Source organism: Lathamus discolor, chromosome 16 (assembly GCF_037157495.1).
Source record: "Lathamus discolor isolate bLatDis1 chromosome 16, bLatDis1.hap1, whole genome shotgun sequence".
Lineage (NCBI taxonomy): Eukaryota > Metazoa > Chordata > Aves > Psittaciformes > Psittacidae > Lathamus > Lathamus discolor.
In genome coordinates, this window is record NC_088899.1 from 3,552,786 (window position 1) to 3,570,582 (window position 17,797).

At 45.6% G+C, this 17,797-nt stretch overlaps 1 protein-coding gene across 2 annotated transcripts; it reads right to left on the minus strand.

The window, feature by feature from the left end:
- Positions 1-4,152: 4,152 nt before the first annotated feature.
- AGTRAP (angiotensin II receptor associated protein) lies at positions 4,153-13,364 on the minus strand. 2 transcript variants are annotated; one of them, XM_065696614.1, is made up of 6 exons: positions 13,260-13,364; positions 8,365-8,399; positions 8,035-8,146; positions 7,241-7,439; positions 6,965-7,003; positions 4,153-5,047 (listed from the first exon to the last, which is right to left on the minus strand). In XM_065696614.1, the coding sequence occupies exons 1-6, from the start codon at positions 13,284-13,286 to the stop codon at positions 4,941-4,943; spliced, it is 519 nt and encodes a 172-aa protein (XP_065552686.1). In that variant the 5' UTR covers positions 13,287-13,364; the 3' UTR covers positions 4,153-4,940. The 2 variants fall into 2 exon arrangements, with proteins under 2 accessions (XP_065552686.1, XP_065552685.1); XM_065696613.1 differs by lacking the exon at positions 6,965-7,003 and having other exon boundaries at positions 13,260-13,356.
- Between the last annotated feature and the right edge of the window lie 4,433 nt (positions 13,365-17,797).

Here is a 17,797-nt window from a genome sequence, read left to right on the forward strand (position 1 = left end):
ACACTGAATGCAGCAGCATCAAACCAGAGATGAGAAATGTCTATTCAACCTGTAGTGCCCATACACAGATCAACAGTCACGTTCTTCTGAATGTTGCTTTGCTCTGAAGAAAAATAAGAAGAAATACAAACAAGGAAGCATGCATATTTCTCATCACATCTTGCCTAGTTTGCCAAAGGCTTTGGGTACTTTCCTTATTAATTTCTTGTCTCCAATCCACCAGCCTTAATCCTGAAAGTATTATGGACCCTACTGTCTTCCTGTTTCTCAGCAATCATGTCTAGCAGAGCAGGAATGCCTGAAGAGAACAGACATAGTCTGCAAGAGACAGCCTGGAAAACAAAGACTTCCAGCATTGCACATGCACCTGCAGTCTCAAAAACAACTTGTTGCTAGTAAAGCTGAACTATCTTGCTACCAAGACAAAGCAGACTGTAGCTGCTTTTCCAGAATACTTTATATCTAACCAGATCTGTGTGACATCAAACAAGAACAGGTATAAAAGAAAATGTGTTTACAGAAGTCCCCCAAGGCAGGGGGTTGGAAGTAGATGATCTTAGGGTCCTTTCCAATCCTAACTACGTGGTTCCAGCTGGAGTACAATGCTTACCCTCTTCATTGATTGGAAATCCTGCTCACATCTCTTCCATAATCGTATTTTCTCCAGGGCTGATAGGAAAGGTAGTGCCTTGACTTAAGGTTCCATTTAACTGTTTAACAAGTGTAAATTTGTTCATGTATCATGCTACAGCCCTGCAAAGCTTCAAAACACAGGCCAGTTTCTTCTGTCCACACATCCAGAGAATCTGCATTGTCTCCTAACCTGGAAGGGTTACAACACAGATGGAAGACCTAATTTGCAATCTAGCCACTAAGGCAGATGATTATACATATAACACTCAAGCTGAGCACAGATTCTTAAGTTGCTGCTAACAGGTAAGTGCAATTTAAGGGGCCTATGCTTTCATTCCCTCAAATTTTAAAAGCAAGTTGTCAATCACTCTGTCATTTGAAGCACCATTCTTTTCCACTCCCTTTTAAAAGGATGAAAATGGTATTGTGAAACACACACACACCTCTATCATCTTCAAAAAGCCCTAGTCAATCTGAAGAGAAAGACTGCACAGCCTATGAAATCAATGCCCATTGTCTTTTTCAAACACACTCAAATACCAGAGAGGCTCCTGTCAAAATGCACTCTGTTTCCAAACTATGTTTATCTCATTCTCTTCTAAGAAAGCATCTAAGCCTCAGTCATCCACTGCAAACAGCCTACTTGTCCTTATATGCAAACTCTTTCAGTAATCACCACAAACTGGGGAGTAAATTCAATTACTGAAGCAACAGGAGATAGTCATGCGGTGTTGCAATTATCCTTGGGAACTGCCATTACTGCCTTTCATACATCACTGAGTGTACCATGAATGGAAAGATCCCATTATTTTTTCCAGACAAGTAGAAGTTGGCAACTACAGAGCGAACAAAGCACAGCTGCCTTCTTTAGGGTGCCTATCACTGCATGAAGTATAACCACAAAATACAGCAGACTGGTGTTCCCTAGAAGCATTCCTTGCATCCCAGAAACATCCAGCCAAGTAGCAATGCATCACAAAAGGGTATTGTAAAGGATTTGAACTACAAAAAGACATGAAACCGTCATGTTTATGAGTACTGCTTTGCTCCATGAACACCTGGAACCTGGCACTGGACTACTTTATACTCAAGAACCTAAACATAATCTATTTTCTTGAGAATTCATGCCATTGTTTTTAGTTCTCCACTGCAGTTTGTTCCGGCAGGTACCAGGTTCTCAACACATCTCCATGGTTATTTTAGCTGGTGATCTTCACCTGGCTCATTCCTCATTTCAGTCTCATTGAGATCAGGAAGAGATACAGTCCTTTAAAAACCATCTTTGTCTGCCTTCCCAAAACTGCCATTCAGGACTTTAGTACAACCCCTTTTAAGCAGTAATTTGTCTTACTCAAAAGGAAACAAGATCTGTCTTGTTTCAGCAAGTGAAGTTCCAGCAAGAAAAGAAGTGCTTTCTTAAAACTTCTTCCAAGGCCAAAAGAGATACTCAAGCAAGCCGCAGATTTGCAGCATCCATGACCAATGGATTTCATATGAGCTTTGATGTTTCCAGCTAAAACATTTTAACACATGCTTGCTATATACACTTTGCAGCAACACAGCAACACATTAAAACCTGAAACATATCCAATTAAGCGAACAAAAATTAAGCTGATCAAGGGACTTCTGTTGTTATAGGCAAAAGGAATAGCACAGCGCATGAACAGTAAGTCAAGCTCTTTCAAGTGGATGCTATTTGAGCATTAAGAGTAACAATGACAGACCCATAATAAACACATACATAAGCACTGCACAGTTGATGTTCATTCTCCCCCACCCCTACAGATCCATTTTACATTGGAAGTTGGAACACTTTCCCCATGCCTTCGAAACAAGGCTTTTCCCCCACTGCCCAGTCTCACACACCAAACCATGGGCCTCCCATTGCCACTCAACAAGCACACGTAAGAGGTCTTCTCTCCACCACAGAGAGGGCAATTACTGCTCCAGTACCAGCCAGGACCCAGCTGCTGCACTGGGATGCGGTGGTGGGAGCAGGAGGTCCATCACCCACAGACCCCAGGCCCTGCTCAGCATTCCCAATGGCTCCCAGCCCTCCATGGGCACACTCACACCTCTCCTCACGGCCACTTACTCACTCTGATAGCCGGCCATGGCGCTGGGCCTCAGCAGAGCCTCAGGGACAGGACACCCATTCCTTGTGCCCGCACCTTTGTCCCCCTTCAATGCCCGAAGGCCGGCAGCGAGCTCGCTCCAGCTGGGTCGCTGTAAGCAGCTTATCCACCGCGATTAGCAACGCCGCCGGTCACCGCGGCTGCAGATGGCGCCGGGAAAGCCGCTCCCGACCACGGCTCGTTAAAGCTGCGTCCTGAGGGCGGCACAGCCAAGGCGGGACCCGGCTGGGAGGGACCGGTTACACACAACCCCCCCAAAACCACCACCACCACCGGGGGCAGCGCCTCAGGAGAGCGCGGCCCGCTAAGGCCAAGGGCCCGCTGAGGGGCCGGGCCTGCCCCGGGCCGGTCGTGGTCAGGTTTGGGGAGCTGCCCGCTCACTGCTGCGAACCCCGGGCACGGCAGGAGCTGAGGATTTAAGAAACCGAAGGCAAATGCCCTGAGCAGAGTATGGCGCCTGCTGCCCGTCTGGGGGGAGCAGCCCCGCGGTGAAGCCAGGCTGCTCCATGAATCCCCCATAGGCCCGCCTAAACCAGGTATGGATCCGAGAGTGTGTTTGTTGTAGGCACTGCTTGAAACAAAAATCCCTCCTTCACGTAAGTCAGGCGAGGGGCTTCATTTTTATCATCACCTTTCTGATTTACTTTACCCCAAAGAGGTATCTTTGAGTCTAACGTAACTCCTGCCTTGCCCCGCTTCCCTGAGCTCTCAGATGTGCCAGGTTCTCCACAGAAAAGCACACAGCAGGTCAGCTAGATGGGCATTCTGCACTGGAGAATGGCTGGGAAGGCCTCACTAGCTGCAACTCTGGATGCTTTACACAAATAACTTCTTGTGCAAATAGCCAAACCCCACTGCATTTAAAACAGTTGCTTTCAGTCCGGCCTTCGTGGGTCTAGGAACAAAGAAACCAAGTGTTTTGGTGTGTTGTTCAGGCATCTATGCCATCACTGTACAGTTCTGAAGAGCTGAAAACCACATGAACACAAAGGTCTGCCTCCCTATTCTTTCTTCCCCATCCGAGCACAAGAGTAGACTAATTCCTTTTGCCATGCTGTGGTGCATGGCAGCCTGCAGAACGAATGCATAACACTCACCCGGGGACAGTAAACCAGGCTATCACACTTCTGTGCATAAGATTAGAATACTTAACAGTTTGTCACACCCAATGAAGCTCACCACTGCAGTGTAAGTCAACCCATCTTTTCCCTCCCCAGTCTTCATTTTACTAGCTCACCTTCCCACCCACATATTTGCAAGCAGTACCTGTACTTGTCCAAGTAAAAGACTAAAAGCCATTGAAGCCCCATAGACTTCCCTCATAACAACTCTTCCAAACCCTCAGGAATACCTACATTTTCAAATGAGACAGAAGTGACCAGTGTAATTTTTTTGTAACACAGAAAAACTGTGTTCATTTTATAGTTTTCTTAGAAAAATGTAACATTTAAAGTTAAGATAGGCAGCTGAAGGCAAAAGGACACTTCAAGGTACAGAGTATCTATAACCTACATTCAACAGCCATTTTAAGTATCCTGAAGAACATTCAAATTGCATAAAAGCATCAGTGAATAAAACCCAAGATTAGACACTGGGAGCACAAGCGGCTCCCTGGCCCAGTAAAAGCATTTTATACCAACCCCAGCTTTGTACAAACCACCACAGCTAGCACAGGGAGTTATGGTCATAAATCTTAACGCTGTCAAAAACAGCCCTCAGGACCTCCCAGATGTTTCCTGGGAACTATCTGCATAAAAGCAAGCTAAACGGTATTGTTTTAAGGCTCTTAAAAATATAAGCCTTTTAAAGATAGCTTGTCCAAGAGTATTTTGAGTGGTTCCATTACTTACAATGGAGAGGATGCACAATACAAGACTTGGAAGGCTGCAGAAGGTGCATCCACTCATACATACAGAGGAGGGATTTAAGGGAAGGGAGGAAAGGAGAGTAGTGGGATTACAAAGAGTCACAGTGTTCAACATGACACTTCTGAGATCTTCTGGACTTACTACAGCAACCCATCTGCCTAACCTTCAGAGAGGCAAAAGAAATGAAAACTCAGATCCTCTGCTGTTTGCTCAGTAGCAAGTCTTGCTCCTTCAGAACAAACATGGGAAGAGTAGAAGGCTAGACTGGGTGAGGGAGTGTCTGTTCTCGGTTGTGGAGCACGGCTCAGTACGGATGCTGGGCTATCTTGCTTGAGTCAGGCCACTGTGGAGGGGCATCCTGCTGATCAATTGGCTCATAGGCGCTGCGATCCTGGCCTGCACAGGTGACACCTGAGTGGAGAGGGAAGAGAAAAAGCTTGGGAAAAAATGCAAAAGCACAAGAACAGAATCCTCTAGAATAAACCAACAGCTTAGGAGCACATGTCATGAGCTGCTCTGTGATCTCCCTGGCACCTGTGTTCTGTGATCCTCACTGCATAGGCAGGATATGAGAAAACCCATCCTTCCAACAAAAGCAAAATAGCCGAGATGCATTTGAACATGCTTCGTCATTCCCTGAGAACTGCTCTCTTAGTAGCCACATGGCTGTGTGGAAAGCAACACCTGCAATTCGTAGCAGCACAAAAGGCTTCTGTAATAGCATCTTTCAGCAAGATCAAGTTTAAGAGATCTAGTGGGCAAATGAACAGAAAAACCAGAAGCAGCAGGAACCATGGCTAGCTGACAGCATAGATTTAAGAGCATAAATCATCCATGAACCACTTTATGCCTCAAGTGTGCAACACCATGGCCCTAAATTTGAATCCAGCAGTGCTCCCAATTCCACTATGAACATGTGCCTATGGTATAAGACTGGTATAAAATCGTGTTACTGTCCAGGGGTCAAGCAGGGAAAGATGACAGACAGAGAATGTGCATGGACAGCTCTTTATTTATAGGCCAGGCATTTGCCACGGCCAGACAACAGTGTGAATCAAAGGTGGGCACCAAACTATCTGAGAGGCTTGTTTGAAGCAGCAATGATACCGTCAAGCAACAAAACCAGATTTGTGTGGAAAGCAAACAAGACAGAGAAGACTGGGAAAAATGCAACATTGTTAGGTTCAAAAGGAAAATGCCAGATAGCAGGAAAATGAGAGGAAATTTGTCAACTACATTCAACACAAAACAACAGCACAGAGCTTGTATGGAAAATCTTGTGAGAAAAGCAGTTCAGGTGAGGATATGAAACTACAATGTGTCAGAATTCCAACCTGTGCCTGAAAGGAGACTTTCAGACAGTATCATGCCTGTGTTGGGATAGTGTGGTTGAAAAGGAGTGCTCCCAAATTCCATGCAATGATACATACACTTTCCATGGGATACAAATGTCAAACCCCAGTTACAAGCACAGTGAGCAGCTAATAAAAACTGGCACAAACATGGCCCAGAGCAAGGCAATGTAGTTGACTCACAGGCCTTGTGACCCAGTTCAGACAGATCTGTCAGGCATTTGCACAAATAGACGATGGAGAAAACATCCATCTCCCATTTGTAGGGAGATGCACATAGCACACAGTGCCTCAAGCCATGGTTTCCTTCCATGGCCTCTCCTCTTCTCCTCTTTTCACAGGAAGCATTATGTTTGCTAGCACCAAAGCAGCACAAATGACAGCTTTCAAACACTCATGCAGTTATACCACCCCTTTATCTGCACAGCCTTCTTAGGGAGGCAAAAAGATAATTGCACCAGGCTGCTGGTTTTGTCAAGGTGAACTCCCACACAGCAAATAATCCCTGGCAGCTGCACCAGCATGAACTAGCACTGGGCATGCTTGGCAAAGCTGCCTGAGACTCAGAACATCCAGCCACAGCCCCTTCTCTCTGGCAAGGCTGCCACACTATCATTAGCAAGTACAACCAGGAGAAAAATGCGTGCCTTCAGGCAAAGTCCCATGAGATGAGCATCAGTCCCATTTTCCAGGTAAGGAAACGGAGGCCCAAAGCAATCAACATAACTAGGACATGTGAGGCCCAGAGAAAGCACAGAGTTAGAAATCCAGCTTGCTTTCCCTCTCATGCATAATCCAGCTAAAGGAAATGCTGCCTCTACTTTCCCCCAGAAGGAAAAGAAAGGGTTGACAAAGACAGAAGGACACCAAAAATCTTCCAACAAGCATGCACAAATGCAGGAGGAGGAAGAGAGGACAAGCCTCTCAGTTACATTGAATACGAGAGACTGTAGTCTCTCTTACTCTCTCACAATACCATTGTGGGCAAAATGGATGTCAGATGAGGACTCCATATCTGCAAGGGAAGAGAGGAAGAATGTAAATTTAAGGCCTAAGACACACCAGGGCCACAAAATGGGAGAACAGACATATGAGAGAGAGAAAGAACATGCACACACACACACCCTCCTTGGAAAGGAGGCAGAATCCAGCTGCACAGAGCTCAGGCTGAAGGGTCCAAAGTACATGGCAGTCAGTCCTAACACCAGTGGAGGTGGCCTACATTGACATGGAGGCAGAGGAAGCATCCTACCTAAGTTAAAGGTGTACTCTCCTCCACGCTCCCGATACATTCGATACACCAGGTAGCAGGACAGAGGTTTGAGGAGAAGGCTGAAGATGGCCATGCCTATACTGAATCGCTTCGCATCAGTGAGATAGCTGTTTGGAGGGTAGAACACAGAGACGTGAATGATGTCTGTGAGGACTGTGAGCAGCAGGCCAGTCAGGAACTGGAAACAAAAAGAGAATGGGACATGAACTGAATAGGGGATTAACCACAAGGAGAAGCAGTTATAGCATCTGTTTCCTGCAAGATCTGTGTTCACACAATCATGCCTTCACCCCAGTATCAGACATTACTAACCCTTGACACTGCCCCAGGTAGACAGAGAATCCTACATGAATGATCTTGTATTTCATGCATTTTCTTCACATCTGTCAGACACCTTCTCGTGATATGCTTCAGGATTGTTTAGTTTTGCTTGCCAATCTCTTTAATGTTCAGAGAAGGGTTTTATGAAGCCCTCTAACTCAAGAATGTTAAACACTTTGAATCTTCCTATGGCTTTACAAGTCACAACAACAGGTAACAGGTAAAAAAGTAAGTATGCCTTACCTCTGAGAAGCAAAATAAGTGATAGTGAATGCTTCTCACTATGGTTTGCAGTGCTCATAGATTTATATGCTCTCTTAAAAAAAAACCCCAAACCAACCCAAACAGGAAATTTGACTTGTTCACAACTGAAAATCATCATGGACTCGAAAAAAAACTGTCTCCACCCTCTCCCTGAGCAGCCTGGTGGAGGCACATACCCTCACACTCACCATCAAGATGGCATCAAGGGAGTCTCGCTGTACAATGGCCCAGATCCCCACTGCAAGGACACTGAAATTTCCCCAGGCATAGGAGGCTGGAAACATGTGGTTCATGCATCCCCTGCCAAATAAGACAAAAAAAAATAAAAACAGCCCACATTCACAATAAGCTTGCAACTGTTTGTTTGGATTCACCCCCGTTCCCGTACAAACCCCTCACCCTGATTTAAGATCTTCTTGCACACAGGCAGGCACAAACAGGGAGTGCCAATTCCCCAAGAATATCCCGTTCCCAGTTCGAAAGAATAGTCTGTTCTCACCCAGTTACCAATCACTCACCACACTGTGAGCAGCCAGTGTACCAGAATGATGGCCTATGGAAAAACAAAACAGAGAAGACAACCAGTCAGCAAGTTGGGAGAACTCTGAGAAGATCAACATGAAATGACACTATCTGTTTTCCAAGGGACAGGTAGAAAACTCTGGACCCATGAACCAGTGCAGAAAGCTGGCAGAGCCAACTGGGACATTGAAAACACAAACCCATTTTTCTCTGTGTTGCTGAATGTTTCCTGTGGTGCTACACTGTAGTAATTCATTCTCCTTGTCATCTCTTTTGACAGTTGATTCAGGGCTCACTTAGTCTTTTCTAAATGGGTTATTGATTTTGGAACTCCAGAAGAGTTTGTACAGAAAGCTGGGCAATCTGTTTCACACTATGCTAGCACAGTTTATACATGACCAATCTGGCATCCCATCACCAACAAGTCCATGGATAGTTATGCCTGCAGCTCCCAGCAATTTCACTCCAGTCCTCAGTAAATCCTCCTTTTACCTCCCTTCCAGTCTCTTCAGAGCAGTTCAACCTCACTGCAATATTAACAGACCTGAAGGCAACTTGTAGAAATCTGAGAATACAATCCTGCCATAATACACAGCTCTTCTCACTCCAGCAAAGCCACCAAGGCTCAAATGCGAGCAGTGCCCTAAGTAGCAATAAGACGATGCTGTAACAGATTCTGTACTTTGCAAATGTGCTTTATGATCCCGATCCTTGTGCTCAAGGGGACAAATACAAGGATAAAGCATCTTATTGTAACAAGCGACACAAGGATTCTCTTCACCAGTACTTGACATTTCTGTAACCAAGGAGACATACTCTACATGTTTATTATGACAGCAAATGGGAACAAAAATATACCACTTCAGTCTTTTTCCATACCTATATCCATGTGCTCACTCTTGTTGGCCAATCTCAAAGGGAGATTACTCACATTGACTCTCTAAACATTTGTTAAAATAAGAATATGGAAGACAGCCTTATAAAAGAAAGGCTAAAGCCCAGATATATCAGAGGATCCATGGGAATTAGGCATTCTTCCATTTTTTCTAGCTGTGAGAAGGGCTCCAACTGGCACTTATATTAACCTCAGACCCCCACATACTCCTACAAAAAAGAGAAACATAAACTAAATTGGGAAATAAGTAGCAAAAGGCTCAATTATTCAGTGAACACAGGAAAGCTGCAGGGAGATGGGAGCACTGAGACGCTAAAGAAAAAGAAATTTAAATTTAAGATCTACTGACATCTTGCTACATTCATTGACTTAAAATGTCTATCCAGGCTTTAACTTAAAGCAAAACTAGTTGCTCAAGAAGAGAGTTAATCACCCACAAAGCTGTGATGCGAATGAAGCACAGCTGGGAAATCAACAGCAGTGTCACATCTGCTGTGGCTCATGGTGCTCTGTGTAGATGGGTTAGGGGAAGACAGAGCTCTTGCTTCACTGCAGCATCCTGAGCATTCACCCAGAGTAGCCTAGACTTTGTCATAACTTCAGACACTGCTGAAACAGATTTTTATTAATGACTTCTTGTAAGTGCTCATGAAAGCCTACAAAATGCTTCATCACCACCCCCTGCTTTCCCTTCTCCCAAACTGTACCATGGAGACCAGGCAGCAAGTGCTAATCAGTGAAATACAAGATGTTCTGGGATAAGAATGGAGACGTGCAAATAGCATTTACTCAAGAGACTATCACAACATCAGGGAAATTCTTAATGAGGTGGTATTTAATTGCATGTTACATAGCTGCAAGCCCCCTCCAGGCTCACCAGTTAACATAATGAGGCAGGATGGCTTTTTATTTTAAAGCTGTCTAGATCAATATTGCAGTTATTAAATTGTGAAGCATGCTTAGTCACCAGCATTAACTGATAGTATGAGGGACTACTGAAATAAACCCAAGGCATTCCCATCCTGGTTATTAGCCCCATTTACCTGACAGCTCTTCAGGGCACTATGGAATCAGCTGGTGGGCTTGGTTTCTGCTCTAACATAGAAAATGGAGTGTTAATGAAAAACATGCTTTAAAGCTACAGTTGCTATGTGAGATTAGATAGTTTGCAGGCAGTCTCCTGATGAGACAGCAGAAGAATCTAAATCTTTTCCATCTGTTCAAGGCCTTAAGACTGTGCTTAAGAGAAACACGTTGCAGAACAGCATACATTGCTTCTTCTGGGAAGTTAACTCCTAAGACTTGAAATAGTGCTGAGAGCAGAAAATAAGAAAGGTGGGACCTCTGTCTCCATCTCTTCCGGGCAGAAGGATGATCATCTGATTAAAAGCATCCCATTGGAAACTGGGGAGAGCTCAGGGGAATTCCCTGCAAATCTCAGCATGTGATGGGATGGAACTAATTGCCAAGCATAAAAATAGCCTAGGTCTGCCTGGGTCTCATTAGATGAGAAAGTCTTTGGAACAGGAACTCCTTTAAACATGCTTCAGCACAAGGCTGAATTTTGACTAAGTTAAAAATTACATGGTTCCAAATGACAATTATTTTCTTGTAATATCCAACTTTTAAAGTTTTATTTACTCTTCTTTTTGGTTTTTTTTTAAGTGAGCTTATCTACTGTGTGACATATTCACCTGATGATATACCAACCAAAATATAGATCTGAGTGGCTACCTGTGAGGGGCCACCTGTGAGCATATTCACTATTGAAACAGAGTGATAGTAATGAGTAGCTGGGCAGTGGAACAGGCCATCCAAGAGCCTTGTCATGGTTCTATCCTTAAGGATTTTTTAAAGCCAGCTGAATTTTGAGTTGAACTATTAGACCTAACTTTGAAGTTTAGCTTTGCTTTGAGCAGGAGGTTGGATTAGATGACATGCAGAGGTCTCTTTCAGTATGAATAATTCTGTGATCCAGGATTTCAAAATGCCCAAGCACAAACTCTATGTTTCCAGGCACATGGATTGTAGAGCATTGTCCAGGCTTGACCAAACTCAAACTTTGCATTTTAAGGCTCTGCATAGTTATTGTAATAATCCTAAGTGTCAAGCATTCACTGCAGAAACATGGCTATGCTGCTTCCTACATGCTTTGCTGATTGTTACTATTAGAGCTGAGCCAGTAGAGGCTGTTTCATGAGTATGTTCCTCATCCACTCTAAGCCAAAACCTGCTACATGAATTTTATAGCTCTGCAAGTAGCACAGAGACACCTCAAGGCTAAGCCATTGCTACCTCCTGGCACAAGCACAGCTCAGTCATGCAGTTTTCTTGGAGCTGCTTCTATCACGAGGCTCATCTTTTTTTTTTATCTCACAGAAGCTGTAAGCAGATCATGCCAACAAATATCAGTGGTGTGTGTTATTTCCAGTCCCTTTCTGAGTAAGAGTCGTTCCCACCTTTGCAATATGTTTCAAGGAAGCAGACCCTAATTCAGGAACAGTACGGAGATGAAGGTACAATTATTAACTCCCTGTCCCCCACCTCTTCAGCCAGAGAGCAGTACCATCAGACTTGACAACAAGGAACTTCTCAACGCTGAAAACAGTTTGCCCAAGACAAGCTCGCTGTTATCTAGTAAGAGACTTGAGAATTGTTGTCTAAAGCCAGAGAAGAAAGGCAACATTTCAGTTGTGCTCTCACGGTGACTCATTCATTCAACAAGCCTGTGTTTTTCAGCTCCCCTATCTCCACCTCCCATGGTAGAACATCTATTTCATGCTAGCAAACTTATTAATTAAATGTCCTTATTTTTCACTGTTGTTTTAGCATGAGAAGGGGGAGAATCAAACCGAGTTTAAAAATTAAGTAGAAGGAAAGATCTTTCAATCTTCCTAATGCCCTGGGAACCACCAAATAGTCCCAACTTGTCAGAGCAACGCACGAGTTCTTTCCCAGATGGTAATGTAATGGCCTTGAAAAATTCATTTGGTTACTTGCCTCTAACAAGGGAAGCTGCTTTTCTTGGTGAACCGGTAAGAGGAGGAAGCATCGTTTTATGAATGCCAAGCTTTTATTTAACACAGCCCCATGAAAGCCTTCCTCGACAAAGCTGAATTCATAACGGCAGCTGAGATAATGCTGTCCTCCCACCCAGCCTGTAGGCAGCCTGCTCCAAGGCCACAACTCGTAGCTTTATGAATCAATGGCAGAAAAACCTGATGTGATCAGTGGGATTAATTCTCTGGGTTTTAACCACAGAAAGCACCTGGAACATGCTGTACCAAACAAGATACACAAAGGAGTGAAGCTGGGAAAAGGCACCTACTCCAGCAGAGCTCAGGGCTCTGAAAACACGGAAGATAACTAGAAAATAGAGGAAAATTTATGGTATCAGGGAAGGCTTCAACATCAAACACCAACATCAAAAGCAAAAAAGCGATGTTAGCATTCTCCAGCTTGTCTGCAAGGATGCGTTTCTTCCCAGAGTGAAAAGTGCAACGTAAATCCCTTACATTAAGTGTTATAAGTCTCTTATTTCCTCCTTCTCTGCTTACCAGATATTCACCAAAACTTTCACATTGCCCCCAGCTGAATCCCCTCCCAACAGAGGACCAATTTCAGTTATCACACGATAACCCCAAAATAAGTGGGAGCATCTTTCTAAGGCACTTTGCCTGAGAAGCAGAAACTTTGCCTCCTCAGGATCTGTGCACTGTTGCCGCTCTGAATGCCCAAGAGCTTTGGCAACACCAGGCTGGAAACACCAGCGCGCACGTCTCCGGACCAGGCCCTCAGCCGGGACCCGAACAGGGGAGGCCCGGCTCCGGGAGGCCGCCCCCCGAGGAAGCGCGGGGCCTCACCGGCAGGACCCCCCTCCCGGCGGAGCCCCGAACCGGCGGACCGCGAGCGAGCGGGCGGGCGGCCACGGGGGCAGCCGGAGGAAGCCCTCCCCGCCGGGCAAGCTCGGGAGCGGCTCGGCCCCGCGGCCCCTACCTTGAGGTTGACAGCAGGCAGCTCCATGGCAGCGGCCCGCCCGCCCCGTGACTCTAGGGCCGGCCCGTGTTGGCGGCGGGGCCGGCCCCGGGCCGCCCAGGGGAGGGCGGCGGGGCGGGGGGAGCCGGGACACCGCCTCGCCAGCCCCCTCCGCCGTGGGGCACCGGCACCGGTGGGGCAGGAGGGAAGCGGAGACCCGGGCCCCGCCCGGACCGTGTGTCTGCCCCATCAGCTGGAGCGCGGTGGGTCTGGAGCGTGTCTTTGTGCCCCGGGTGTCTTGTCCGGACCGTGTGTCTGCCCCATCAGCTGGAGCGCGGTGGGTCTGGAGTGTGCCTTTGTGCCCCCGGTGTCTTGTCAGACGGCTGTGTTCCGGGCATGGAGATAGGCTGGGTGCTCTGGCTACCTGATGTGTATGGTACGGCGCTTGTTTCCAAACCGGAAAGCCACCACTTGGTTAAAAGTGTTTCTGGATGAGTTTGTTGGCTGCAAACACTCCGCTGCTTACCCACATGAGGTTTGACATTATATCTGTACCATAGTCAGTGCTCAGGAAGGCTAACATATGTATAGGAGGGAGAAAGAGAAGGCTTTTGTGCACACATCAGTACTGTGACAAAAAGGTGAGGAGTGACAAAGAGGTTCTGGATAAACACCAACAAAAAGCAGCTGTGAGGTGCTGGCTGTGCTCAGTTGCGTCACACGATAACCCAGGCAAGTTAAGGTCAGTCTTCGGGCTTGAGCACTGCTCTCTAGCCATGCCGCCGGAACGGCTGGCAGATACTCCTTCCTTTGGCCCTAAAGTTTTCCCTAGAACTCAATGTCTGAACTCTTTGCCTAAAGCCTGGGAGAAATCTGGGGTTCTCCATCTCTCATTCTGAGAGAAAGCTCGTTCCATTTCAGAGCTAGGGAAGCTGATACATCATCACCCCAACCCCACACAGTGCAGCTGTAACTTACCATTCCTGTCCAGTTCATAATTAGCAGTCTTCTCCCCAGGTGTGGCAAATGAACTAACAGAGCCAAGAAGTCAGGATGACCCCTCTCAAATCCTCCCTTCCTTTCCCAGTGTATGCTTTACCTGCAGTGTAAGACTACAATATTTTACGGGGTCAGTTGCTTTCTTGTCATCATGTATTCCTGCACAAAAGATGAGGCCTCTAAGGAAGGAGCCAGGAGTCGGAAGTTCATTGCAGAAGCTGAATGTGGAAACGTATGAGTGAGTCATCCTTCAGTCTCATTTCCAGCCCAAGCAGTGCAGCGCAAGGTTGTGCATGAGAATTGTGCATAACCTACACACAGACATTCTTCAACAAGTCACAAATGGAGAGTCCTTCACTCTACCATGAGTGCTATGAACTGCAAGTATGCAGCATGCTTGAAGACCTCCCAAGGCAAAGTATTAAATGCCAAAATAAAACAACCTAGAAAATGCTAACTAGAGGAAGCAGCAGAACAAAACTGACTGGCTGCATGGCTCAGAACAACAGTAGCAAAACAAGCTGCAAAAGTCCCCCCGTAGGAATGTCTGAATGTGCCACTCTACCAGATGAACGATTGCACTATAACTCGTCCATTGCCACATGACACATCAGCTGTGACTTAATTTCCATTTGTGTCTTGCAGGGAAGCCCTGCCTCTATTCCCAGAAGTAGTGGCATCAAATGGGATCAATGCTAGTGGGCCCAGTAATGTTAAGGACTGGATTTTACCCTACCTGACAGAAAGAAGATGTGACACCTACAATGGGAAGAAAGATAAAGAAAGACTTTGAATAGCCATATTGCTGGCTCAGTGCTTGGGTGCAAAGTGTGGGTGCAAAAGTATCTATCAAAGGAGAATTGTTGGTTTTAGAAAGACAAATTCCAGTGTCTTAGTTTAAGTACAGCACTGTTTGGACGCAGCAGTATGTGGACATCTTTGCTCCCTTCAGTCTGAGTGTGGCAGAGACTCATTATCATTTATGCAGCATGAGCCATAATTTGGATTGATGTGAGTGCTGTTCAATGCAAGCATTCCTTTCCCCTTGTACAATAAAAGCACTTTACTTCATTTTGTTCATCAATGTATCGTGGAATTAATTCAGCCATGCTTTTTATATTCGGGGCTTGCATGTCATGGACTCAAGGGACTTAGAAATGTCTTAATGATCTCACGGCTATGAAAACAATGAGAGCTGTGATAGACATTATGCATTTGCACGTCTCTCACACCTATCTGATCTGGGGGGCTGGCTGGTTTTTATCTCTGCTTTTGCAAATGTTATCTCTGCCTTGTAAATTGCCTCTCTGTGTAACCTGCTGTCTCTGTCCCCTTCCCTAGGCATGATAACTCAAAGCAACACCAACATGGTGAGAAAGATAAACACCAAGTTAAAGAAGACCTGCAGGGAGAAGCAGATGACCCAGGAGACTAGAAACAGGATACAGAGATTTTCCTGGCCTAGAAGACTGGTGCAGGTGAGTTCAGCTCACTGCAACTAATACCCAGCAATTAGCTGCTTCAAACACATTGGGTGGTATGTTTTGTGCAGGCTGAGTAAAAATCTAACACACAGCTGGCTTCTTTCCTGACAGCAGAAAAGTGAGGCTAATAATACAGAAATGCTTTCCTTTGTGTTTCCAGGTCACTGTACTGTCAGTGGGTAAGGTAATACCAATTCCATGGGGAAGTAGAGGAGCTGATAACAACTGGTTGTGCTGCCCTTATCTAGCCTGTGGGGATGGAGACAACCTCACCCCTCATAGTTCTGCCCTTCTTGTGCCCTCACTTGAGGTCTAGTCTGAAGGTAACTAAAGACTGCAGCTGACACCAGTGTCTTTAAATTGTGCCCCTGGCTATGGAGCTGAGAGTAATGAAGGCATCAGGTCTGCACAAATGCATATATTATGAACAGGACCTTTCTGAATAATCAGGGAGGAAGGGCATATAGGATTTGTCCTGGCTGTAGAAACTCCCCTTTAAATCCCAGTGGGAAATCAGCAAGCAGAAACATTATTTGGATTGGAGGAGAAACTGAAGGTATTTTGTACTGCTGGTAAGGAGCCTTCTCTTGCACTTCACTGCAAAACAAGCTATGGCAGACAGGAGAATTTGGAGAATGGAGAGGCTTACACTAATGTGCTGTCTTGAAAGCACACCTGAAAGTCCTTTCCAGTCTTAGCAAGGAAGAGTTGCTTCTCTGTTCTTCTCTCTTTAGAGCTTTGAGACATAATTGCAGGACCACTCTTCAAGATTCACAGGGACTCTAGAAAATGAATTGATGCACCAGAAATGGGTTTCTCAGAACATCCCAAGGAAACAGCAGCTCAGATTTTCTGATTAAAAAAATGTGAGAGCAATGCTTTTCCCAGACTTTCTGTAGCAGGGAGTGACTGGCATGGACTTGAACAATTTGGTATAGCCTGGGTTTGAAATTGAAGCACTTTCACACACTGTGGATTGACAACTGGGTAATTACAGGAGGGTAGGGGGAGGAGAGAAGGTTTCAATAAAACACCCCCAAGCTAAAATGGATGCAGACTATTACAGACCTGAGCCAGAATGATTCCCAAGTGTTTTAATTTGTGCTTCCATTCCTTGTCTCTCTTGCAGTCATCATTTTCGCAACTGCCAGCAACATCCCCAAGATTCAACTGCATTTGCAAAGCAGGCAGCTGCTGAGATGATTATGTCAAATCAGCACGCTGTCCTCTCTTTTCCATGTCTAATGATTGTCACCCTTGGAGAACTGTTTTAAAATGATGCATACCCTTTGGACTCATTGTAAGGCTGCTAACAGCAGGAGCTGTAGAGCAGGAGTTTGGGTGGGACTCTGTCACTCACCTTTCTTGCATGCATGCCCTGCAATTAACTTGAAAAATTATTCCACAGAGCCCTGCTATGGGTGGTTTGGGCCTGATCCAAAGTCCTTTCAGAACAATAGAAACTCTTGAGAGAGAGCTCTGGGTTAAGCTCTCTGGTGCCAGTCGAGAAGCTGAGCTTGTGTGAATTCTTAATTTGAATTTCTGAAACAATCAGTTGAGAAGAACATATAACTCAAGACTTGCTTGACATTCATCTCCTTCTCTCTTGTTCAGACCTTATGCCCCCAAAGGCAGAACTGCCACTGACTACACCATAACTGGGAGATACTGGGAAGGAAGGGGAAAGTGAAATGTAATCTAGTGATCCTGGCACTCTGCAGGTGCCTTGAGACAGCACAGAGAGACACTAAAAAGCTTTGCTACTCTCAGAAGCAGGTTGGACGTGGACAAATGTTGCAGTGGGGTTTCATATCACAGGCTGGTCTTTCATTCCACGCCTTGGCATGTTATTTACTCAACAGCTTTCCATTGCACTGCAATTGCAGTCGGTAGTTGATCTGCTGATATATAAATCAGGTTGCTGATTCTATTCACACTGCTGTGGCTGTGCAGCATATGCGTGTGCCACTGCTCGCCCTTTCTGCTTCACCTCTGCAACATCACAGCTTGGTTCAAATTAGAATGAGTTGGTCCTGGGTTCTCTTTTTGCAGCTCCAATGTTAACAACCAATCCAG